Source organism: Vicugna pacos, chromosome 5 (assembly GCF_048564905.1).
Source record: "Vicugna pacos chromosome 5, VicPac4, whole genome shotgun sequence".
Classification (NCBI taxonomy): domain Eukaryota; kingdom Metazoa; phylum Chordata; class Mammalia; order Artiodactyla; family Camelidae; genus Vicugna; species Vicugna pacos.
In genome coordinates this window covers 90,541,960-90,567,894 of record NC_132991.1, presented here as the reverse complement: position 1 = coordinate 90,567,894, position 25,935 = coordinate 90,541,960, and the positions used below count along the sequence as shown (strand labels likewise).

The 25,935-nt window shown below is 48.7% G+C and overlaps 1 protein-coding gene across 1 annotated transcript in view; it reads right to left on the bottom strand.

The window, feature by feature from the left end:
- The window catches only part of INPP5D (inositol polyphosphate-5-phosphatase D), a 114,593-nt gene extending 89,800 nt beyond the window's left edge, over positions 1-24,793 (bottom strand). Inside the window, exons 1-2 of the mRNA XM_072961859.1 lie at positions 24,521-24,793; positions 8,357-8,420 (exon numbers count right to left, since the gene is read on the bottom strand). Coding sequence (XP_072817960.1) covers positions 8,357-8,420; positions 24,521-24,654 — 198 coding nt within the window. The 5' untranslated portion in view covers positions 24,655-24,793. The remainder of the gene's footprint in view (positions 1-8,356; positions 8,421-24,520) is intronic.
- Between the last annotated feature and the right edge of the window lie 1,142 nt (positions 24,794-25,935).

Sequence of the window (25,935 nt, the reverse complement as noted above, 5' to 3'; positions counted from 1 at the left end):
GCACGCAGAGCAGATTATGAAACAGCTGCCCCGAACGCTCCCCTCTCCTCTGTTGATGTCACTGTTGTAGAAGGAATCAGAATTTTAGAGCATGAAGGCACGTGGAGGTCTCTAGTCTTCTCCCCTCCTTTTACAGGTAAAGAAATGGAGGCTGGTCCGCCCTCACTTATATTACAAATTTACCCCTTATTCATATATTTAGCTAATACTTCTTGCGTGCCTATTCTGTGCCAGGTGCTCTTCTAGAAGCTGCAGATACAGTGATGAGCAAGACAGACGAGGTCTTAGCCCCCCTGGGTGTTATATCCTCGTGGTGGAGATGAACGAGTGGGTCAGTAAATGGCAGAGGCAGTCGCTGTGGTGGGCAGAGCCACAGCCCCGCAAAGACACCCATTTCCCAACCCCTGGAACCCATGAAGATGTTTTGTTACGAGGCATCAGGGAATTAAGACGAAGAGGGAATTTAGGTTGCTAACATACTGACCTTGAGATAGGGAGGTTATCTTGAATTATTTTGGTGGGTCCCATCAAATCCCAAGGGTCCTCATAAGGGAAAGAGGGAGGTGGGAGAATTGAAACCAGTCAAAGTACTGGGGAAGGAAACCAGGGCATCATGCGTGCTAAGCATGCACTTTACCACTGAGCTATACCCCTACCCTGCTCTGAGTAACCTTTAAGTCTACTTGTTTAACTGTCTGGTTTCCCTCCTTAAAGTCTGAGACTATGCCTTCCTTGCCCCAGGATGAGGTGCTGAGACCTCTTCTAAGAAGGGTCTTAAGAGTATTGCTTTGCCAGAGACACTGGATTTTGGAAAACACATTTCTTCATTTCAAGACTTCAGAACTTTCCCCGCCAAGTCATGAAGGACATAAGTGTGGTAGAGAGACAGGCAGACGCTCTGACGGCCATCAGCCACCCAGACTTTTTTGACTTGGACGGGCAGGAGCAGCTGGACCGAAGGGACTTAGGGGACTCTTACTTCTCTCTCAAAGAGAATCTCTTCGTAACAAATGGCCAACTTATGACCTACTAGTTAGTTCAAATACTAGGGGGAAAATTCTGGATTCTTCTGTCTTGGGATTGCTTAGAATTGGGTACACCTCTGCCAAGAACAGGGGTTGCAGGTTAACCTTAAAAGGACTCCTGAGCACTGCGAGGTAAGTAGGAGCACCATTTTCAAGCCAAGTCCAGCTAGGACTTCCATTTGACGAATGGTCACAAAGACTGCCCTGGGCCAGGTTCTAGAAGACACAGAGGCAAATAAGACCCTCACCCTTGTTCCCGAGGAACCCAGAGCTCACTGGGGGAGACAGACACAAGGCTGAGTACCACCCCACATGGCCAGGGCACGGCAGTGGGAAGTGGGGAGGTGTCTGGGGAGCACAGAAGAGAAGGTGAGGATTCTTTTGGAGGAACTGGCTGGGCCATTCACTGCCTCCTGTTTAAGGGGAGCTCCTTTTGGTTTAGAAGTTTCCTAAAATACCACTCCTTCAAGCTCCATGAATCGGGGGTTCAGGGGATAATCTTGATAATTGCTTGTCACTGGTCTCTAAGCTGACTATTCCGTGAAGGCGGGGATTGTGTCTGTGAGGTTGACTGTTGTACCCCCGGTGCCCAACTAGTATTTGCTGAACAAACGAGTAGATAAATAAATGGCTGTGGGGAGTCTCTCAGCTGAGTCATTCTGGAACATGGATGGCAGATACGGCTGTGACACTGCCCGGACTCAGCTTAAAAGTAGGGTCATCTTGATCCTCATTCAAGAAAGTTAGTGGCTTAAATGCCATGAAACTCACAACTGGCTCCACAGTTGGGGCCAAACTTCGGTGTTTGGAAAAGCAAAGGCCAGTAGCCCAGCGTGGCAGCAGCATCAGATTTAACCTGGTCCTCCCCTTCCAGCCTCAGTGACAAAGGGCCCAGCCAAGGGGAGGGAGGGTGGCCCAGCCTTCAGGCCATAGCATGGCAGGTCAAGTGATATATATTCCCATTCTGTCACTGATTGGTTGTATGAACCCAGCAAACAGTGTTATCCCATCTGAGCCTTCTCTTTGTGTTTAAAATGGGAATAATGATAGTAATACCTCCCTCTCAAGATTAAAGAATGTGTATCAAGTGCCTGGCTCCTAAGAAGGGCTCAATAAATGGGGGTAATGGTGACAGGAGAAGATAAGGTAGGTCCCCGAGGGCTTATGGGACCTTCCCTCTGGCTCTCCAGTGTCCTCAGGGCTCTCTCACTGCTACCTAGTGGGACCCGAGGCACCGGCCATTGCCCAGACCACTGCCTCTGTCTGCCCCAGTTCTTCAGCTGGCCCAAAGAGCAGACACAGGACAATCCCAGTTCTCAAGTGGATCCTGTTACGTACAGGACAGAGAGACCCAAACTTGGCACCTCCTTCCATTCCCCACTCCTGGGTTGTGATCTGGGACCAGTTAGGGTTCCTGGCCACTCATTCTTCTTTCCAAGTCCTCCCAGACCATCCTGTACCACTCTCAGGACTGAGGAGAGGGGAGAGTCAGGGACTACGTGCCTCAGACCATGGCTTGTCAGCTTCTGGTGCAGTGAACCTTGATGCTCAATTAAAATTTTTCTTTTTCTTTTTTTAAATTCCCCTAGGAAGGTCAACATTTGCATGTTAAGGTACTTTTAGCTTCAGATAACAGAAAACTTGAATTCAACTACTTGAACAAAAAGGAATCAACTATCTCACAAACAAGAATTCTGGAGACTGGGTATTGACCAGGCTGGTTAATTCTGCTCAGTTAATTCAGTGGCATCACTGAGGACCCAGGTTTATTTCATCTTTCTCCTCCATCCTCCGCATATTGGCCTCACTTTCCAGCTACTTCTCCTCTTGGTTATAAGACGGCAGCAGCAGCCCCAGCTATTGCATCCTATGATAGTTTCCAAAGGTAGAAAATGGGCCATTTCATCTTTGTGTCTCTTTATAAGACAAATAAACTTTTACCAGAAGCCCTGAGGAAGATTTCCCTTCACATCTCATTGGTTATGATTGCATCCCATTTCTGTGCTTAAACCCACAGCTGGTGTTGGCTTTGTGTGGCCTCTGCTTTGGGCAACAAAGAGGAAATGGGCCCATGTCCTGGGGCAAGGTGGACCAGAAAGCTTGAAATATGAGAATGAGGGACAAGATGGCCAGAGGGGAGGGCAAAAGAGGACAGACAGTCATTTGGAGATAAAGACAACAAATAGAAATCACAAGAGCCGGAATAAAAACTTACTCAAAGATCCAACAGAAAAAAGTCTTCTGAGCCAAAGAAAGATCCAGGTTTGCAAAGAGAGTAGGCTGAACACATTCCAAGAACAACTGAAAGGAAAATGACAAGAATGGAAAAGAATTCCCACCAGCTTCAAAGCAGAAAAAGAAAAAAATAATGGTTCCCTGTGATGGGACTGGTACCAGCTCGGCCTTGGATTTTGTACCTGGGGCTATTTGTAACACTAAGTTTCTCAAGGCAGTGGAACAACACCTCTTCAGAATTCAGAGGGAAAACTCAGTCTCCAAGAATTTTATCTCCTTTTGAATCTGAAGGCAACTGGAAAATGTTTTGAGTTAGAAGCTTGGAAAACAGGCCTGTCCAAGTTCTACAGCAGATTAAACTAACATGCAAAGAAATAAAATAACGTAAAATGAAATAAAATAAACTTGCATTAAAACGCAGGCTTCTAGAAGGTGGCAGCCATGGCCTAAAGGGACGGCTTGGCCACGGTGGACCCCTCCAGGCCCCCTGCCCTGTGCGGCCTCTGTCGTCTGTCTTGTCTGCTCCCTCTTGTGCAAAGCCAGGAAGTGTGTGTTCGAGCCACATCCTTGGCCCAGCGGCTCGGACGGAATCTTTACCTCACTTGGCGACCACTCAGAACAATAGCAGCTGCCACCCTCTTCCTGAGCTTAATAACAATGGCTCAACCGTCAACCCTCCCGGACACTTGTGACCGAACAGCTTTTAGAAAGTTGTTTTGTTTTCTCTCTCCAAAAGCCACACTGCCCAGAGCAACGTGCGGGCCAACGTCAGGGACCAGGAACTGAGTCATGGGTCTCACCCGACTCGAGCCGCTGGGGTTTTCTTCTAAATGGGGAAAGAATACCGAGAGTCTACAAGGCTGACAGTTTCAAACTCCCTCTTCACATAAACGTGCCTTAAAACCTGTGTGTGTCTCTGACTTGACTTTGACAGTCAACGTCCTGAACAGAATCTCAACCACGAGAAAAGACAGGAAGCTCGCAGCGAATTCGGCTCTGAGGGGGGAGTCGGGGCGGTTTTTATTTTCAGCTTTATTCTCCTTGGTAAGAAGGATGTCAGAAGAACAGCAAGGGTTGAGGGGGTTGTACGAATGGAGCCAAAGGGCCCCCTTTGCTTGGACTGTGGTGTCAGGCTGTTTATGTGACAGGCCTGCCCTGGGGCCTCCTTTCAGCCCCTCAGGCTGGCGCATCAGGACTGCTCATCCTGCTTCAGACTGAGCCCCGTGTCCCAGGGAGGAGGGTCATTGCAAAAGGCAGCAGGAGCCTCACGGCTCATTCCGGAGTCAGCCCTCCTCCTCTGAGGGTCACTTCCCTTTCCAAGCTGGGGAGGGAGTCTGGGCCTTACAAGAAACCACTCTCGGTGCGGGACACCCAGGGCCGAGGGGCTGGCCTCCCTCTGGCCTCACATGGTGCTCAGAGCCCTGCCCACCCCACCCCCAGCACAGCAGCTCAGCCTCCAGTCCAGAATGTTCTCAGGACCTAGGGTGGCTGCTGAACAACTTAAATCCATGGGTTCCTGAGGTAACTGAGACACAATCCACAGCCCACAGAGCAGAGATTAGGGAACCTGATCCCCCCCAAACCTGCCCCCTTCCCACCACCCCAAGGCACGGCCTAGAATCTTCTAGAACACCGCCTGGCTCCCTGCCCCCCTACTCTTCTGCCTCTTTGCCCTACACCTACTTCTATCTTTTCTTCTGTCACAACTGCCCCCACACTCACCTTAACTCCTCTCTCTTTCTTCCTTTGCTTTTTCCTCCTCCCTCTTATCTTTCTCTTTCCCTCTCTCCTTTTTTCCCCTCCCTTCTTTACTCTCGCTTGTCTTGCTCCCTCTTTCCATCTCATTTCCTGCCATTCTTCCTCCTCCCTCACCTGAGCACGAGGCAGAGCTCACTTATGTGGGTTCTCAGATGCCACAGATTCGTGTGAGGTCTGTTCCCTCTCACAGCAGGTAGAGCCAGTAACAGTGGTGCCGGCGGCTCCCCCACACCAACCGCTCCCCAGGGCTGGGTATTTTATGGGTACCCAGGGGCATGTGTGTGACTCCCACTTTCCAGTGGAGTCACATCCTCGCCCAAGGCCACCCAGCTGGCACAATCTTGACTCGAGACAGCCGGGGATAGAGCCGTCTGCTTGTGCTCCAAGAGCTTCACTGATGGACCGCATTTGGGATCAAATGTTATCTACATCCATGGGAGGAAAAGAGGCCTCCCTCTTTGAGAGGCTACGTCTCCCTGCCTCCCCCTCTTCCTAAGGGCAGATCCATCCTTCCCCAAGAACGCCCAGCCAGGTGTGGACACACTTTCTGGGGTCGAAGAAAGAAAGAAGGGTAGGTCTGGAGACCGGCTGTGAGCCCCACTTCTGCAGGACTCAGCTACATTCATACGTAAAGCAAGGGGGTGAATGAAGTTACGATTTACACCCTTCCCTCCCATCTCGGATTTTTCATAAGTCTAAGAAGGTGGAGTGAGAATAAAGTCACTAAACGTCAGGATCACTTCTTTGCCTGAGCTACGTGGGACCGTCACGGGCCATGACACGCGGCCAACCTCATGAAGTCGCTTTGCAGCAGATGAGGACGGAGCAGCTCTTCGAGTTTGTCAGAAAGACGGGGGCCCCAGCGCGAAGAGCTAAGGTGATTAAAATAAGATGAAAGCCTTTGCTGCTTCACTTGGCAATGTTTCAGGCCCGATTCTTATTTTGGGGAGCCTCATATTCCGTGGCCCCAAACAGATTCAGGTGTAAGGAGTGAGTTATTTAGAAACTGTGGCTAAGCTCAGAAAAGAGTATGAGGTTTTGCCTCAACATGAAAAGAGGAACTCGAGTTAAAATAGACCCCGATCGGTACCTGCGGGAGCTCCGTCCGCGCCAGGACCCGGCCTAACTGTGCATGTGCTTTAACCGGCTCCTCAGCACACGGTGACTCTGGTTATTCCGTAAGGTGATGTATATTTTGGGGAAGGCAGAGCCTTAGGAGTGGAAGTCGCCCTGGCTGCCAGGGCCCCATAGCTCCCTGTACCTTGGTGACCAGGTGTTGGCCACCAAGGAGGTCGCAGGCCCAGTGCTGGTGTTAGGGGCAGACATGTCCAGCAGGGCCCCAGTTTTTCTCCGAAACCTGCCTGCTCATCACCCTGGCTGAGCATGGGCCTCAGGCAACCACAATCTGTCCCCAAAGCCTGGAAAGGCCCCGGATTCTGAAGCTGCTGCGGGACAGACAGTCAGTCCCAGGAAAGTGTGATGCCTTTGGCAGCAAGAGGTGAAGGGGAGAGGGAACAGACCTAGAAGCAGTCTAGACGTTTAGAGCTGTGGGTATAGACTCTATACAAGAAGCCACAAAGTCATGTATTTTCCAGCTTAAGGCCTAGTCATACTTAAAGTCTTCTTCCCTTTGAAGGAATAGAAGAAACCACAAGGGGGAAAATAGATCAAAAGCACTGACTAACTTTTAACTTAAGAGAGTTTAGACTCCTTTCAGCAAACCACCTATCAAGGATGCCACCTTTGTGGGAAAGTTCACGCAGTCCTAGACCTGGGAAAATGAGAGTCCTCTGAGCCTCACTGTCTGTCCCAGGGAGGCCCCCCTCGGGCGGCCTCTTCCCTGATAGGTGAGGAGCCCACAGGAGAGGCAGCTGTCCCAGTGATGAGCAGTGGCCAAGTCTTAAGACGACCGTCCCATACTAGGCATGCCACCATTGGTCCCTGGTGACGAGGCTGAGAAACATGGGCGTGTCTACCCAGAAACACTCAGTGGATATTCTTTAGACACTAGTGCAGATGCACGTATGGGAAGGACCAAGAAGCCAGAAGCAACACTCAGCCTGCCCTCTACAGTGGGAAGCAATTCTGCTTGAGCCCAAACTTTCATCTCCATGGAAGCCCTGCAGCAAACAGCCCCACTCCCGAGAAGGCAGCTTCATGAGCTCCTGGGTTGGCTCATGCCAGGCCCTGAGGGTCTCAGCGCCTGTGCCAAGTGGCTCATTGAAGTGGTTTCTTTGATCCCCATACACAGTCTCCCAGAGGCATTCTCAGCTTCTTCGGCTTGACGTATTTACAGTGACTTGTGCCCCAGGGACCTGCCTGCTGTCCTGCCCTTGAGTCCAGCTCTGTCTGTACAACTGCATCCTAGTTCTGCACAAAATGCATCATTCCTTCCACATCTTCTGATCAGTGACTCCACGCCACCTCGCCCCTTCCACTTCTACTTCCTTTTCAACGAAACCTCACAGACCCTGTCGTCACTCCCCTATGACGTGGTGTCCCAACCCTCATCTATCGCGGCTGCTCTGCTCAGCACGTGGTGGGGGCACTCCGCCGGCTGGTGCCTCTCACCAAGGGTTGGAGAACTGAGAGTGACTCCTCCACCCCCACTGTGGACACGAAGAGCGTCACCTCCTTTGTTCTGCCCACCTCATGCTCTATCGGTGCAGCCAGAGAAAAAGCTCCTCTGGCCTCCACATCACTTGGCTGAAATGCACTGTGGTCACAAAACACCTGTGGTGTTTGCCATGCAAACTGTATGGAGGGTGGTCTTCCCAGAGTCGGTGCATCTCGCCTGGCTTTCTTTAACCTTTAATGCAAGTTCTATATGTTTGGACTTCACACGATGAAATCAGATGCCCTGAGCATCAGCCTTTGACAGAACAGATCTCTATGAATTAAAAGGTACTGTTTAGGGCTGATCTTTTGGGCAATCTTCTAGCCCCTCAAAAGCGAAGGTCTGTTCTCCTCCAAGTTCCCTCCCTCCTCTCCTTCCTGGTCCACTTGCTCTCATGCATTTGGATGCACTGAAGAGCATAATCGACCAGCCACAGTCCCTTCTCCTTCGTCTCAGAGCATCCTTCTTTCCTTTATTTCCCCATCACACACAGGAACACAAATAATGCCCATCATGTCACAGGGCAGGGCCCCTGCAGGGTCACAGCCTACCCACTCAGCCACCCCACCCAGCTTCTTCTAGGAGAAATACAGGCTCAGCCAAGCCCCCGTGTCTAGGCTGCTTGGGACACCTGCTTTCGTCCCTTCTTCCTCTTTTCACTCTTTCTTGGCCAACAGAGGCTCCAGTCATGGTCCGATTTCAAGGTTTATAAAGGTCTTACCTGAACAGTGAATTTATCATCCTCATTGGGCAGAATCCTGTACGTGTAAACGCAATTCCGGTACCTGAAATTGAGCAAACACTGAGTTAGAATCTGCCCGTTCCTTTTTCTGGACATCAAGCAATCCCGGAAGGAGACATTGCTTGTCCCCTTTCCCACCCCCTCAGCACTTAAGGAGCTTTAGGAGAAAGCGGCCGGGGTCTTTTGGACATGATTTACGTTGGCGTTTTGACAGCTATGCTGTCTGATCTGAAGGAGTCCACCATCTGGAAGGGCTTCCTCAGCCCTCGAGCTGTCCTGTTGGCTGAAAGAACGGAGCCAGAGGGGGTGTTTCAAGACGAAATCAGACTCCAGGGGGCTGAGCGAGGTGGGCCCGTGCCCAGCGGGTGTTAAGTGCGACCACACAGAGGGTCCCGCCGGCCAGGGCGAGGCTTTGGGTCCAGCACCTCCCTTTTGTGGGGCTCCCCCAGCCCCGTGGCTGCCTCCCCTGAAGACTCTGCCCCGAAGGTCAGCCACCATCCCTTCAGAGGCCCGGATCTTCCCCCTGCAGCTGGCGAGTGAGCCTTAGGGTTGCTTCCAACACTGAAGGGCTAGGAATCTCGGATTCTCATCTCTTTCTAGAAGCTCTGGTCCAGAGGCTCCCAAGTGGGAGAAGGAAGAAGAGCTACTTTTTACTTGCCTAAAACTTTCGAGAAGAAGGTGGAGTTGTCAAGTCTGAGCACCCTGGGAGAGGGACCCACTGAGGGATGGTCCAGCCGGGTGACACAGCCCGCAAGGAATCTGGTGGCAGGTGGCGGCCATGGAGGTCCCTTGGCTCTGCTGCTGAGCCCACAGACAGAATGGTGTGGTGCAAGGCTACTGGGTCTTACACTCCCAGTTGAAATGGCTGGTCTGTGCTCTCACCCACCATAACCTCCCCTCCCCCATTTTCCCCACTTGGGATTCTCGTGGACCATGAAATCTCGCCCAGCCCCAGGCAGGGGCCAGACTCCAGCTCACAGATACTCATCTGTTCTTGTAGTCACTGCTTCAGTATGGAAGTTTCACTTACTTCAACCCTTTCATGTGCCTGGCGCATCACTAAATATTTATGTTATTGTTTACCTTTATTTTTAAATGATACACTCGTTAAAAAAATTCAACACCCCACAGAAAGGTATAAAATGAAAAGCAAGTGTCTCTTTCCCCCACCCCTGTGAGTCCCTTAGGTTTCCTACTCCTTTCTGTAAATCATTCCAGAACATTGAAACATACACGCAAACTTAGACAGGCACGTCTTTTCAATGCATATAATTTCATACTATATACGTTGTTCTGAAATTCGCTTTTTTTACCAAAAGAATAAAGTAACCTGTCCAGCCGTGCTCCAGCACGTGGCTGTGCTGTTATCTGTTTGACTAGACTGTGATGATGGACGTGTCATTGTTTTGGCTTTTTGCTATTATAAATAATGCTGCAGCCAACATCCCTGTTCCTACCTCTTGTGTACATTGGTGAATCCAGAGTTTTAGTTTCCCTATCAGTAAAAAGGGGACAATAATAACATTTAGCTCGGAACACACTAAACATGACACTCACTGACATTTGTTAGTGATTGTGGATAAATCACTAAAAGAAGAACAGCAGGGCTGAGGGACACTGCTTTTTGCAAGAGACTAACAATTGCCTTCTAATGAAGTTGTGTCACGTTTTGTCCCCTATCAACCGGATATGAAAGTGTCAATTTCCCCACACCCTGCCAATTGGCTGTTATCAGACATTTTAATCTTCTGCAAATCTGAGAGCTGAAAGAAAAATGATGGCTTGCTTAAATTTGTCTTTCTGTGTGAGAAAGGTTGAACATCATGTTTCGCTACTTGTATTTCTTTTTCTGTGAATTCCTTTTCGTGTCTTTGCTCACACTTTTTTTGCTTCCTTTTTGATCATCTTTTGCTTATTTATTCATAAGACTTTGATATATGCTATAATATATTTTGGAGTTATTTATTTTTAAGTTTTTGTTTTCTTTTTAGCTGTGTAGTAGTTTTACAATTTTATGTGGTCAATTTTACAATATTTTTTAATGGCTTTTGAATCAATGAATGTTTATAGAAGGTTTTGGAGAATGTTTTGGGTAATTTCACTTCCACACATCTCTTCATTTCACATGGGAAAGTTCCTTTTTCTCTCTTTTTCTCATCCCTTTAATTCTCATCCTTCTGCTCCCTGTCCTTTCCCTAGAGCCTGAACTGACAGCACAACTGGCTTATCTCAGAGGTTGCAGGATGAATCTCTATCCTGTGCTACCTTACCTCTCTGAGATGTCCAGGAAATGGAGAACCCCCTCAGATCCCAGCCTAACTCCCCCATCCCCACCCCCTCCAGTCTCAGCACCCTCTGCAGAGGCTGCCAGGCACAAGCCAGAGCTGGAAGCCTGCGCTGCTCTTGGCTTTCAGCGCCTGTTCTCGCGACACTTCCTCCTATAGATATGCAAATCAGGCCACGGCCGAGAACAGCATCTTATTTGGCTGAGGGCAGCTCATCTGTGGAAGAGGCTGAACAGGCCCCAGACATCAGCTTGTAAACAGAAAGAAAGAACACAGAGTCACAAGGAGGGGAACAGAGACAGCGTACAGAGCAGGAAGGTCCTTTAGTTAGTCAAGTGTGGCAGACAAGCCTTTATGGCTTTTTCAAAGATGTTCTAGAAACACTGAAACAGAGAAACAGCTCCATATTACTCAAACAGACCAGAATTCAAAAGCTAGTACAATAGGAAGACAGGATATTTCCCCTTCGATAGTAGTATCTCAGCATCTCCAATGTACGGGCGAACACATCGTCCCTGGGGCTGAGTCAGTAGATCTTCGAGGGAAAGTGTAGAGCATCATCCCCACTCCCACCCCTGCCACACACAACCCCTGGGGGAGCAGGTGGTCCAAACTGCAGGCTGTGGGCTGCTGAGGGCTCTGCAGGGAGATGGAGGTGGACACTCCTTGGCCTCCCACACTCACTGGCATCTGTACGTCCCCCTGGTCCTTTATGCATAAACGAATACAGATACGTACGTGTGCGTATACACATACAGATACACAACATACACATATACGCATATGCATAAACATCCATATATACACACACACACACACATACAATCTTATATGTAAAATGTTTAGCGTGAGGATTCCACAACCAAATCATCTTTGACAACTACTGCACTGGAACATAATCCAGACACCGTGCTCGCTGGGGGCCATGGGTCCCCTCCAGCCCCTTCCCACCTCTTTACGGTGACCTAGTAACAATCTAGGGCGCTAACACTGGTCCTCAGCTGCTATTCCTTCCAATGACTGGGTCACATTTCAGGGCGTGTTAGGAATATTGGAGATGGGCTGGGATGATGTTGGGTCCACCCCAGTCTCATCCATCCCCAGTGCGTTAGAGTTTACTCCACTCTCAAATGCAGTGGGGCTTACAGCAAACTTCCCACGTGACTGCTCACAGCTGCTGGGTGGCTATGAGTGACTCGAGGTGCCTGTGCTGTTCCAAGCAGGAAGATGCTTCTCCCAGGAAGGGCACTTTCAGATCATGGTTTGGGAAGTTTTACTTAAGAGGATAAGCAAGTGGAAATAGGAAGAAACTACTTTGTGGCACTTTATTTATTCTCTCAGATAAATATTACTGTCTATATGACTATTCCTTGCCAAACAAACACTGACAAGCATGGCCAGAAGCATCAAAGGAGAGCCCCACAGAAAGAGAGAGAGAGAGAAATCAGACTCTGAAATTCGAGAACCTCATTAATGTCTCTGTCTCACTCTGCTGATCGACTTAGCATGTTCTGTAATTGTTTTAAACCCCTTCGTAACCTTCGTGGTATATCAGTTCCAATTTCTAATGTTGTTTGTACGTGTTTGTTCTTTTTTTCTTGCTTGAGTGTTGCCGACTTCTGGACAAGATGGGATGTGAGAACAAGACTTGGAAACTGCATTCAAAAAAGTAGAAATAAGATGAAACATAGACCAGTGTAGAAATAAAAGAAAACGTACACCAGCCCTAGGAACCAAGGGTGTTCTCTATGCATCACCAAAACCTCAAAGCATCCCAGCCAAAAGCAGTAAGAAAAAGAAGCCATTAGGTCAGAAGGAAGAAAGCAAGGGGAGGCAGCCTGGTGCCCAGGTGAGAGAGAAGATAGCTAGTGTTTGGGGGCACCTGCTAAGTCCAAGCGGCCTGGGGGTCTGGCAGGTTCCTTGCATGAGACCCTGGGAGGAAGCCCACCATCTATGTTCCACACCACCCCCGCATCACTCAACCCATCAGGTGGATTTGGGATCAGAGGGCTCCCACTCCCACCCCTGCTGGTTTTTTTATGTTTGGGAAGAGGAATTGGGCAGAAACCCACACCAACTTGAAAAAAATTAGATCCAATTTTTCCTGACAGTTCATGGTTGGAAAAGAAAAATCACCAGACCTAGAAAAACATCACCACTCAAAAGAGCAATGTCATTTTGCTATGGGCTCAAAGGTGGTATCTCCATGTTACACAGAATCACTGCAAAAAGAAAAAGGAAAGAAAACACATTCTGGAGGGGAAGTCTGATTTGTGAACTCAGTAAGATTTAAGAGACAGTTGCATCTCTGAAACTGGAAAAATCAATTGTGAACATGGAGCAGCATGATATAAGAAAAACTGACCAATGGAACAGAATAGAGAGCCCAGAAATGAACCCACAAACTTTTGGTCAACTCATCTTTGACAAAGGAGGCAAGAATATACAATGGAATAAAGACAGTCTCTTCAGCAAATGGTGTTGGGAAAACTGGACAGCAGCCTGTAAAACAATGAAGCTGGAACACACCCTTACACCATATACAAAAATCAACTCAAAATGGATTAAAGACTTAAACATAAGACAAGATACAATAAACCTCCTAGAGGAAAACATAGGCAAAACATTATCTGACATACATTTCAAAAATTTTCTCCTAGAAGAAATAAAAGCAAGAATAAACAAATGGGACCTAATGAAACTTACAAGCTTCTGCAGAGCAAAGGAAACCAGAAATAAAACAAGAAGAAAACCTACGGAATGGGAGAACATTTTTGCAAGTGAAACCGACAAAGGCTCGATCTCCAAAATATATAAGCAGCTCATACGACTCAATAAGAAAAAAATAAACAACCCAATCCAAAAATGGGCAGAAGACCTAAACAAGCAACTCTCCAAGGAAGACATACAAATGATCAAAAAGCACATGAAAAAATGTTCAATATCACTAATTATCAGAGAAATGCAAATCAAAACTACAATGAGGTATCACCTCACACCAGTCAGAATGGCCGTCATTCAAAAATCCAAAAATGACAAATGCTGGAGAGGCTGTGGAGAAAGAGGAACCCTCCTACACTGCTGGTGGGAATGCAGTTTGGTGCAGCCACTGTGGAAAACAGTGTGGAGATTCCTCAAAAGACTAGGAATAGACTTACCATATGACCCAGGAATCCCACTCCTGGGCTTGTATCCAGAAGGAAATCTACTTCAGGATGACACCTGCACCCCAATGTTCATAGCAGCACTATTTACAATAGCCAAAACATGGAAACAACCTAAATGTCCATCAACAGGTGACTGGATAAAGAAGATGAGGTATATTTATACAATGGAATACTACTCAGCCATAAAAACCGACAACATAATGCCATTTGCAGCAACATAGATGCTCCTGGAGAATGTCATTCTAAGTGAAGTAAGCCAGAAAGAGAAAGAAAAATACCATATGAGATCGCTCATATGTGGAATCTAAAAAACAAAAACAAACAAACAAACAAAAACAAAGCATAAATACAGGACAGAAATAGACTCATGGACAGAGAATACAGACTTGTGGTTACTGGGGGGGGCGGGGTAGAGGGTGGGAAGGGATAGACTGGGATTTCAAAATTGTAGAATAGATAAACAAGATTACACTGTATAGCACAGGGAAATATACACAAAATGTTATGATAAATCACAGAGAAAAAAATGTGACAATGAGTGTGTATATGTCCATGAATGACTGAAAAATTGTGCTGAACACTGGAATTTGACACAACACTGTAAAATGATTATGAATCAATAAAAAATGTAAAAAAAAAAGAAAAAGAAAAAGAAAAACTGACCATAAGTGGAAAAGCTAGAACCCCACAGTCAGCATTACACACCGCAAGAGAGGCGGTAAATAGCAGCTTATGAGATGGAGAACTTCAACGAGGAAGAAGACAAACCTGAGAAGGTCAGTACAGGAGGAGAGGGAAGGTGAGAAACATAGAAGACAGTTCTCTGTCCTCAAACATATATATGGTAGGGACTCCTGAACACACAGATAGCTTTCTAATATAAAAGTAAAAAGCAGAGCAGGTGAATAAATCTAAGAGCATATGACTTGCAAAGCAGAACATTAAATGGACAGCCCTCTGACAAATAGAATAGCAAAAAGAAAAAAATGTAAGTGAGCTGAACACGCTCCTCTCACACCCCCCGCTTTGACCCCCAATACACCCACTTTCCATCCTTCTGCACCTGCCCTGTGTCCAGGGAGCTGATCTGTGTCGGCTGCCTCACCACTAACTAATGAAGGTGAGAAAGGGGTATTTGCTCCCCTGACCCCACCCCACCTGCTGCAGATTGGCAGTGGCTGAGTTGCTCCTTGGGAGGCCACAGCTCAAGTCAGAAGGCCCTGCTTCCTCCAGTCCAGGAGTGGGGATGGCTTCCCATGGTTACTGGCCCCAGGCTACTCACCATCTCTAACCCTAACCCTCCTTTGGATTATACCCTCTATTTTCTGCTGGGATCCTGGCCAACACAACTAGTAAGTAAAACCAGTAATGAGAAAGGAAGGTAGCAACAGCAATAAAAGAGGAACCTTAAAATTACAGCAAACCATGCATAATCGTCTGCTAGAAAATTGGAAAATCTCAACAAATGGGCTGTTTAATGAAAAATATATGTAATTTATCAAAAGTAACACGAGAGGAGATAGAAAACAAGAATAAATCAATACCAAAGAAGAAATTGAAGTAAGTATTAAAGAGTTATCTCTACAAATGGCTCTGAGGAAAAGCACTTTTGCCAATTTTTTTATATATTTAAAAAATCAGATAATGATGATACTATGTAAATGTCTCCAGGATGTTTTATGAAACTTACGTAATTCTTAAACCATAACAAGATCAAAATCACATAAATCAATCTCACTTATGAACACACACACAAAAATCCTAAATAAACCTCAGAGTACAATAAAAAATTATCAAAATCAAGAATAGTTCATTTTAATTATGCAGAAGTGGTTCATATTAGGAATTCTATAAATTTAAGCTAATACACCAGTAAATGAAATAAAGGAAATAGCATAATCATCTCAATAGCTATTAAAAAGGCATTTGATAAAATTGAATACTCAGTCCACCAAAAACTCTTTATAAAACTAGGAAAAGACGGCTCCTTCTTTGACATGAAAAAGAACAACTAACTTTTTTTTTAACAGGTGCTAACTTTGTGCCAGATACTGTCCTTCCCAGGCAATACCATGTTTGATTCTCACAGTACTTCTGCCTTAGGTAGATGTTTTCTATTCCCAATACCCTCTGCTGTGAAATTTTAGAAATACTGGCCAATGCAATAAACTGTGAAATCTGAATAAGAGTTATAAATATTTTGAAAGTTGACCACACAATAGTTATAATTTGTATATGATGTGATTGTTTAGCAAGACAATCCCAGAGAAGCAAATGAAAACAATTTGAAATAATAAGTAAAGTGATAGAATAAAAGGTGAATCTATAAATTCTACAACTTCCCTGTATGTAATCAGTCATCACAAAAGGTTTCATTCACAAGAGTAACAAAATTATAAAGTAATCATAAGTAATCATCACAAAAACATGCCAGACCTAGATGAAGGAAATGATAACATTTAAAATAATAGAGAGAGCTATATTTATTGTTAAGACTGAAAAGTACTAAAATGTCCACTTTTACAAGTTGTATTAAAGATTTCATGTAATTCCAATCAAAGTCCCAATACCATTTTTTCCAACTTGACAAAATTATCATCTGGTTCACCCAGAAGAATACTTAGAAAAGAATAAATGTGAAAATCCTAAAATACAATATTTTATAAAATTGTGGTAATGCCTTTGGTATGAAATAGCTGTAAGAAAAGTAGAGATACATGGACTTGGGTAAACGGGCAAGAAAGAGATACAGAAGATTTACTATATAGTAAAAGAGGGATCGCAAAAGGAAAGGGATGAATTATTCAGGAAGAGGTTTTGAGAAAAATACACATAAATCTTCCCACCATTCATTAATTCCAGAGAGATTAAAGTGTTCAATGTAAAACAACAAAACAAAACCAAAAAACCTGTCATCTCTCCATCTGCTTTTGCCAAATACTGTGCTAAACACATGATACACACTTTTTCTTCAATCCACCCAACCACACTGCTACGTGGGTGTTCTTAGCCCTGCCAGATGAGGAAACCAAGGTCCCATGGAACTAGACAAACTGCCAGAGCTTGGAAAGGCAGAGTTATCCCTTAGTTTATTAGCTCCAAAGGCCCTGCCTCCCACAGGAAGAAACAGAACAGCGTATCTGTGTGCAGAGGCAGTCTCTATATTGGAAAACAAAGGGGAAAAAGATTCACAAAAGAACAAGACTGACAAACTTTACAAAATTTTACAATCTTTGACTGTAAAAAAACCCCACAAAGTTTAAAGGCAAAACACAGTGAAAATATTTGTAATAAATGTGATATAAGGAATTCATGCAAATAGATAACCAAAAAACTACAGTTTCAGAAGAAAAATGGCAAAGAGAATGGAACAGACCATTCACAAAGGAGTAATGATGAAGGTCAATAATCCAAGCACGTTCACCATGAGTGCCATCAAGGAATGCAAACCCAGACAAACAGAAATTGAACACCTTTCACCTTGCAACGTAATAATGTTTCTTTAAATGAAAATACTCAGAAGAGGGAGACTGGAACGAGGCAGGCGCTCTCTAGCACTGCTTCCCAGAGCAAACACTGGAACAGAATTTCTGGAAAGCGATTTGCCGTTTTGCATCAAGAGCCTTAAAAACGTTATCCTTTGATCTAGTAATTCCATCCCTGGGAATCTATCACCAGAAATGTCACATATCTGCACAAAGACCTTCATCACGGTCATGTTTATAACAACAAAACACTGTTAGTAACTTCAATGTCTGCTGACAGAGGAATCAATATGTTAGTCTCTTGTCTCAGTGATTGGGCGATTATTTTCTTTCTTTGCACTTTGGACTCTTTGTGTGTTATGCTTAATACTGTATATTTTTTAAGTCACTTGAAGGATCTCTGCCTTGTCTATCAGAAGGTCTATTTCTGCATTGCCACTGACGCCCGGGTGGCCTCATCGGGTCTGTCCCCTCTGGAAGGCAGGCTTCTGGTTGGTGAGTGAGGGGGCCAGACCAGCTGAGCCTTTGGGGGCCAGGCCTGTCTGGGGTTATTTAGAACAAGTCATTGAACTCAAATGGCTTGGGTCCTGGTCCTGGAAAATACATGTTTTTCTAGTTAATGGGACAAAGCGAGTGTGAAACGAGCAGGGGAGAGAGGAAGGGTCTGGTCCACGGAGCTGCAGGCTTGTCCTGCCCGCTTCCCAGGGCCTGGCCTCCCCATCCCATCCATCGGCTGTGCCCCTGAGACTTTAGCTCCCCCAGGGCCTCCCTCCTATGTTGTAGTTCATCACTCTTGAGAAGGCCTCCACCTCGTCATCCTCCCTGGCTTCATTCGGTGGTTCTTCCTGGTGACTGTGCCCCAGACCGCTCTCTCCCTCAGGTGCTCAACCCTGGCCCCAGCGGCCACCGGCCACTCGTGCGTCATTCAAGTCCTCTTCCTGCCTCATCTCTCTGAGCACTTCCTCTGAGGAGGCCCCACATGACAGCTCAGTGTCTCCCGGAGGCTCCCGCAGCCTCCAGGAAGTTCCAGAAGTAACACTCTGCCCCCGCTCTCCTCTGCCTTCTGCAGTGGGCCCCTCTTCACAGATGGGCGCTATGTTCCTCTGCTTCTGAGCTGGCGCTACTCGCTTTACAGCGCGTAAAAAATACTGGCCAGCATTCAGAGGGTGCTGACTACATGCTGGCCTTGGTTGTAGAGGTTACCCACGTTCTCTCTATCTACCCTCTCAACAATCCAATGACAACAACAGAAAGACAGAGAACCCAATTTTTTAAATAAGCAAAAGATATGAATAGACATTTCTCCAAAGAAGACAATCAACATCATTCATGATTAGTGAAATGCAAATTAGTACCATCATGAGATACTACTTCACACCCAGTAGGATGGTTATTACCAAAAAGATAACAAGTGTTGGTGAGGCTGTGGAAAAATTAGAACCCTCACACACTGCTGATGGGACTGTCAAATGGCCCAGCTGCTGTGGAAAACAGTCTGATAGTTCCACAGAAATTAGACAGAATTACCATGTGACCCAGCAGCTCCACCCACGACTATTGAAAACACATGCCGATACAAAGACTTCTACATGGATGTTCACAGCACAGTTATTCACAATACCCAAAAAATAGAAACAACCCAATGTCCATCAACTGGTGAATGACTAAATAAAATGTGATATATTTATATAGTGGGCTATTACTTTTATTATGATAAAAAGGAATGATTTGTACTACAACATGGATGAACCTTGAAAGCATTATACCAGGTGGAAAGAACCCAGATACAAAAGACCATCTACTATGTGATTCCATTTATATGAAATATCCAGAATAGACAAATGGTCAGAGACAGAAAGTAGATTAGTGGCTGCCAAGGGTTGGGAGGAAGCAGAATAGGAAGTGACTACTAGTGGGTTCAGGGTTTTTTAGGGGGATGATGAAAATGTTCTGGAATTAGATATTGGTGATGGTTCCACAACATTATAAACGTACGAACCACCACTGAACTGTGTACTGTAGAAAGGGTGATTTTATGGGATGTAAATTATACTGCAATTTAAAAAGATGAACCCAAGGAGCATGCATTTCACCAGTGAGGATGCTGGGTAAGCACAGGGAGGTTAGCATCTCGCAAATGCTAGAACTCACATCAGGCCTAGCCAACCACAGAGGGCTTGCCCCTAGGGATGGCATCACATGGCATGATTTAGGGAGGGGAGAGCCGATCTTCTCTTACTCCATCCCTGGGCGGGGGGGAGGCCTGGCGAGGGGCGCATCTTATCGCCATGCCAGGGTTCATACTCCAGGAGATGGGACCACTCAACAGAAAAATGCCAACGTCTGTGCACAGGTGAATTTAACCTGACAGGTAGGCAAGCTTGCAAGACACACCAAAGCCTGGTTCTGGAAGGATTTCTCCAGGGTGCCAGGCATGGGCACAGAAACTTGGAGACACTCAACATTAACCATGGTTTTTCTGAATCACTCACATAGAAGGTACCAGAAATCCATTACACACAATCCTTCCTGGCCTTGGATGCAGAAGGAATGCTCAGGACAATTGTCTGTGGACAAATTCTTATGTATGCTAGGTTTTAGGAGCCGCGGTCCTCCAGCTCTGACTACGGCCTGTGCCAGCATTTCCCACCACTTTCTGTCAATACCAGATAGTAAAAACAGCCTTTTTCTTTGCATGTGCACTTAAGTAATTCACCAGCAGTGTGAACTTTACTGAACTTTGAAAGGGGATTGGAGGAAGGAGGATTACATCACACCCATTCACGCCGCAGTAAATGGTTTTGCGCTTCTCCTGGACATTTCTGCCCTCCAAAGCCCCTTTTCTGTGGCTCCATCACCAGGGGTCTCCTCTCCAGGCCTCCCCTGACCCTACACACACGCAGGCTTGCTGGCTCCGTTCTCTTTCTCCCTTCCAAGAACAGCATGAGTTCAAGTCCTGTCCCTGCCATCTATCAATCCTATAAATGTGGCATGTTACATAGCCTCTCTGGGTCTCAGTTTCCATATCTGTAAAGTGGGGGTAATAATACTTCCTCCAAAGGCCAGGGTGGACAGTAAGTGAGTTAATATGTGTAAAGAGCTTAGAAGAGAGCCTGGCACACATTAAGCCCTTTATGAGTCTTTTGCTGTTATTTTTAGGCAGAACAGGTTAGCAACCACCTTTGGTTTGTGGGAGCAAGGCTCGTGGCCTGCCCGACCTCAAGTGGCCTGTCGCATTCTTCCCAACAAGTGGGATGCCTTTTCTGAGGGCGCTGTCGGTGACTAAACGTCCTTCTGGCGCTTCATCTTTCTGGCTGTGCTGACGAGGCTGCCTGGGACACTACTGCCAGGAAGGAGGCCGGAGGTGGCCTTGAGCAGCTCGTGGAAGGACTTGCGCTAAGGGAAACCGAGACTGTCCCCACCACAGCTGGCTGGACCAGGTATTGATTGCTGAGTCACAGGCAGCATGTGCCCAGCCCCTCCCCTGGGAGCGAAGCTAATTCTCTCCAGTATGGTTTGGTGGGAGCACCACCCAACCCAGCAGCCCCCACTGGATGGCCCCAGTCCTGTGAGAGGCCCCAGCTCACTCTCAGGGCCCAGCTGCTCTTACAGAGAGGGAGGTGTATCCTAACGACACCAGCCATTGCTCTGGCTCTGCCTGCGCAGTCAGGGCAAGGGGAGGCTGCCCCTTACATTGATGGACCCCCAACCCCAAAGGCAGACATCTTCTCTGCAACAGCAAGCACTTGACAGGTGTGCTGGCCCCTATGTGGATGTGCAGTCCTGGCAGGAGAAGGACACGAGTTTCCCAGCCTCTTAGCATCTTCATCCAAGATGCACTGAATGTCTCCCTCATGGAGACCCCTAGACCAGGGCTGACTCCGCTGGCGGGTTCAGCGGGGCCAGATGAGGATGACATGGGCCCCAGCTGGAAGAGTCTGCCGTCCCACACATTCTCAAGCCCCTGGCTGCAAGAAGGCAGAGCTGGCCTCAAACCACGTGGTCAGCTGCCTGGGGTCTTCCCCTCCAGCTCTCTGTGACTCAAGATGAGCCCTGGGGTCCCCCTAAAGCAGGGCTTTCTGAGTTCCTGTGGAGAGATCTGAGCTTTCCTGCCCAGTGGCAGGTGGCAGGGCTGACCCCTTGAGAGGAAATGTCGGTTTGCTAAGCCAGGGGCGAATGTGCACTCCTAGGTCACGTGGGCAATACTGAATCGCAGCCTTGTCTTTTGCTGTCTCCCTCACCGCCCTCCCTAGTTCCATTTAAATAGTCAAATCCTGTTCTCTTTCCCGAGAATGAAGGCCACTCCTGAGGAAGCTGCCCTCAGTTCCTGGAGCTCCATCCGAGCACAACTGCCTGACTGGGCAGTGGGAGGACCCTGCCATCCCCTCACTCACCGGAGGGGCCAGGAGGATGCTCCAGCCACTGGGGCCCAGGCAGGACAGGTCTGGGCACCCTGGGCTCTGAGGCCTTTTCCCATATGGATATTTCTAGAGCAGAAGGGCCAGTTTTTGAGGCTTCCTTCTGCAGTCCTGGCTCCTGTCGGAGCAGGGTCATTAAAAGGCCCTGACCCCACAGCTGCCCAAGCAAGGTCCTGCATTCTCAGCAACTTCCAGAGAGACAGCAGAGGGCGAAGGCTGACGCTTGTGAAACTGAGGACAACCCGGCTGCTCCTCCCCCATCAGGGTTCCCACCGCCGGGCCGTGGACCTGGGGGGCATGGGGCAAGGTCTTCACCAGGCAACAGAGAAAACTAAGGATGGAGGCCGGGGAGCTGTTTTTCAGGAAGTTAGACATATTTGATTTAAGACAGGCTTTTTGGCTTTTTTTTTTTTTAAAGCACGTTCTTCCTGCCTTTTTGGTGTCAAGTGGCAGTTAGTTGTCATTCATTTAGTTAGGATTTTTCATTTTTAAATCTCCTTAATTGGCAACATTAAGAGTGGCAGCAAAATTAGGTCCCCCAGATTTGGGGGACATTTGGTGGTTCGTGGTGTCCCACAGCCTCCAGGGGCTCCTGGCCCTGCAGGAAGGGTGGCGTCCCCTACCAAGCAGAGGGAAAAGGGGAGCCCTGGGCCTGGGGCAAGAGCCTGGCCGAGGGACTGGACTCCCTGGGGAGGGCTTCGAGCCTTGGTGCCTGGAGCTAAAGGGGCCTTGGGGATGGGAGACTGACAGGAAGTCCAGCCCTGGGCTAAGAGGCTGATGGACATCTCAGGAACCACAGGCACCTCCGAAGGGGTAGACCCTGCACATGGGCAGAGGCTTAGAGAGTTAACTCAGCACAGGCGAGGGGAAGGGAGGAGAGGTAGAGCAATACTGGAAACCATCCTGGATCCCAGCTTGCCACCGGCCAGCAGGGCAGTGTGGACAAAGGCCTGAAGCTCTCTGAGGTCTGCTCCCCTGCAAAGTTGGGGTGGTGGGACTAGAGGTTCCAAGGCCTCTCCCAGCTCTGGCTCTGGCTCGTCCCACTGCTCCCAGTTTGGAGTCAGAGACCCACGTTCCTATCTGTAGCCTGAGCACAACCACAGCACCCGGTCAAAGGGCTGCTGTGAAGGTTAGCGGCCAGCATGAGACTAGGCCCCTGGAACACCTGATGGAATCAGCCTTCAGCCAAGGTCCCCAGGAAGGGAGAGAAACCCACATGGGCTGAGTGGAGGCGGATCAGACTTTCCCCACCATTTCTATGGCCCCGTTGACGGGTCCCCCACAGGGGCAGTGCCTGCGGGGAGGTCTGGGTCAGCTTCCCTTCCCCTGAGTGTGAGAGTAGGGGCCGCAGGAAGCTGGCCTTGGACTGGAGGTGGGGCTCTGACACAGTCTGAGCTCAAGCCGAGCAGCCAGCTGTGAGCCTGGGTTAATTTCTAAATGCTCCCAGCTGGCCCTTGTAAATGTCCTGGCTTCTGCTGCCACCTGGAACCTATGCTCACACCTGGCTTGACAGGTGTAGGCGTGGGGTAGTGGGAGTCTGGTGGTCTGGGTGCAGCCTCTGGGTGCAGATGGCTTTAGCTTTGACAGTCGTCACTCATTAACCTTTCTGAGCCTCAGTTTCCTCATTTGCAAAGTGGAGCAACAAAAGGACCCACACTTGAGGTTGTCGTGAAGATGAGATGGGGTGCAGGGCAGACAAATGCTTAGATTCAATGCTCCCAAAAAGGCCCATGTCCAGGACCCACTTCCCCTCTTGCGTGGAGAGTGGCAGGGCCTGTCTGCTTGGAGGGACCCTTCTGCAAGCCCAGGGAGGCCACCTGAGAGGTGTAGATGGACACACCCTTCCCCCATGGCGCCCAGCACTGCCTGGGGCCCCAGTGGGGATGGTTAGTCTGCAGGGCTGCAGGGGTGCGGCTCCTCAGCCTTGGAGTGAGTGATGTTGCCACGGTTAAGACACTGGTTGAGAAGCATGTTTTAATAGGAACCTCCAGCAAGCGGCCAGTTCCTCAGTTGTTAGGACAATCAGCACATTCAGCAACCTCCCAGAGCCAAGGGACAGGGGCTATTGATGGTGGCAAAAAGGCCCATACTGGTGGGGACACAGCTAAGGGCTGAGGAGGGCAGAGAAGAGGCTCCTGCTAGTGATGATGGGGACTTCCTCTGCTCCCAGGGCCCCAAACACAACTTCTGGGTGAACTGAAAATCCTTTCTTGAATGAACCCATCCCACACTCATGGCTCCCCAAACCATGGCTTCCTCCAAAGGCCCAGAGCCTGGCACAGGAAGGGTCCCTCTTGCTACTTCTGCTCTTCCAGGAGTATTTCCAAATGGGGCATCTTTGACCAACACCTGAACTGACCAAGCTGCTGCCTAACACAGCCACCACCATGGAGTCCTGAGCTTCTGCCTGGCTCAGAAAGCCCACACACACCCCTTCTCTTAGCCCCTGGCACCCCAAGGAAGTCCGGAGCACCACAGCTCATGGGTAGCTGGGGTGTGTGGCCAGGCCCCAGTCTGGCTCAGGAGAGCCCCGGCCCTGCACAACCTGAACTCCAAGGCCAAGAAGGTCCACCATGGGCCTCAGCAGGACTCACCAACCGACCCATGGTGCATGCAAGCCAGGTTGCTCCATCCCACCTGGATAAAGACACCCCATCTCAGAACCGGGTCCCTGGCTAAGCCGCGAGCCAGCTCCCCCTCTTCCCAGTTGCACCTCCATCATCTCCATGCCTGGGCAGGAGTGGCCAGCCGGGGCAAAGGGACAAGGGTGGGTGGGCACGGTACTCACAGCACACAGAGCGCGTACGCCCGGGAGATGGACTCGCTAGCACGCACGAGGAAGCTCCCATCCTTGCCCGTCCTGGAGAGCAGCTCCTCAGCTTTGGAGCGGGTGATGTTGCCATGGTTCCAGCAGGGGACCATGGCGGGCGTGGGCCTCCCCAGGCCAGGCCGGAGGCCACCTCACAGGACCTACGCGCCGCCAAGGGGAGCTGAGGCCCCCTGCGCTGTGACCCGCCGTCGGTCTCCTCTCAGTCGCCCCAGCTGCTGCCACCAGCTCACTGACCGACTTCCTGTTTCAGGCTCTCAGCGAGGGAAAGGAAACAGAGCTGCAGAGAACTTCCTCATTGCAGAGACCAAGCAAGAGAGGTCCTCCACCTTCCCACCCCGCCCGTCACTGCCTGCTGCCCCTCCCTCCCCCTTCTGCCTGGGCTCTTTCCTTCAATGGGGCTCAGATCCCAGAGGGGCAAACGTCAGCTCAGGTCCTCCTGGGGGAATCGTCAGCTCCCCTGGCGTCAGGAAAGTCATGGCCGGCTTCCGAGGAAGCATGGCCAAAGCAGCGGCCATTCTGAGGCCCGTCCTGATGCCCAAGCGGGGTGGCCACGCCTTGGACGGATGCCTTAGCCTTCTGCCCTCCCCCAGGGCTCTTCAACTCCCTGTCCCCTCCCTCCAACCTACCCATGGAACAGAGGCTCACAGGACAGATTTCTCAGTGGAGACTAAGATCTACCTTAGAGCTTAGCAAAACTGAGGGGCAGGGGTATAGTCGAGCCCCATCCCCATGTTGGAGACTCACAGCCATCCAGACACCATTCAGCCCTGGGCACTGGGAGAACCTTGGGTGACACCTCCTCCCACAGACACACCAAAATTATACCTTCTTACAGAGCAACTATCTATCAGAATAGCAAAGGACACAAGGACATAAAGAAGGAATCACAATGAGATGAGTAGGAAAGGCAGAGACGCAGAAGTCAATACCCACCCCCCGGGGTCAGCAACGCACAAATGGGAAGACTATCCCAATCATGGAGGTCCTCCCCAAGGAGCAAAGGGAACACCAGGCTCCAATGCAGGGGTCCTGCAGTGGGATGACACACCCCCAGCATGTCTGGTTTTGAAAAACCAGTGGGGCTTATGTTCAGAATTGTGGGAAACACAAGCCCTGCTCTTAAAGGGAGCACACAAAATCTTATACATTCCAAGACCCAGTGCAGAGGCAGTAGCTTGAAAGTAGCCTGGGTCAGACTCATTTGCTGACCTTGGAGAGGCTCCCAGAGAGGCAGCAGGCAAATGGGGCTCCCCCTGGGACAGAGAGGCGCTGGCAGCAGCCATTCTGGGGAGCTGGGTCTACCTCAGTTACCCTGGCATCGGAAAGTGCCATTGAGGAGTCCGACCTCTAGCATATCAGTGCCAGGGACCCAG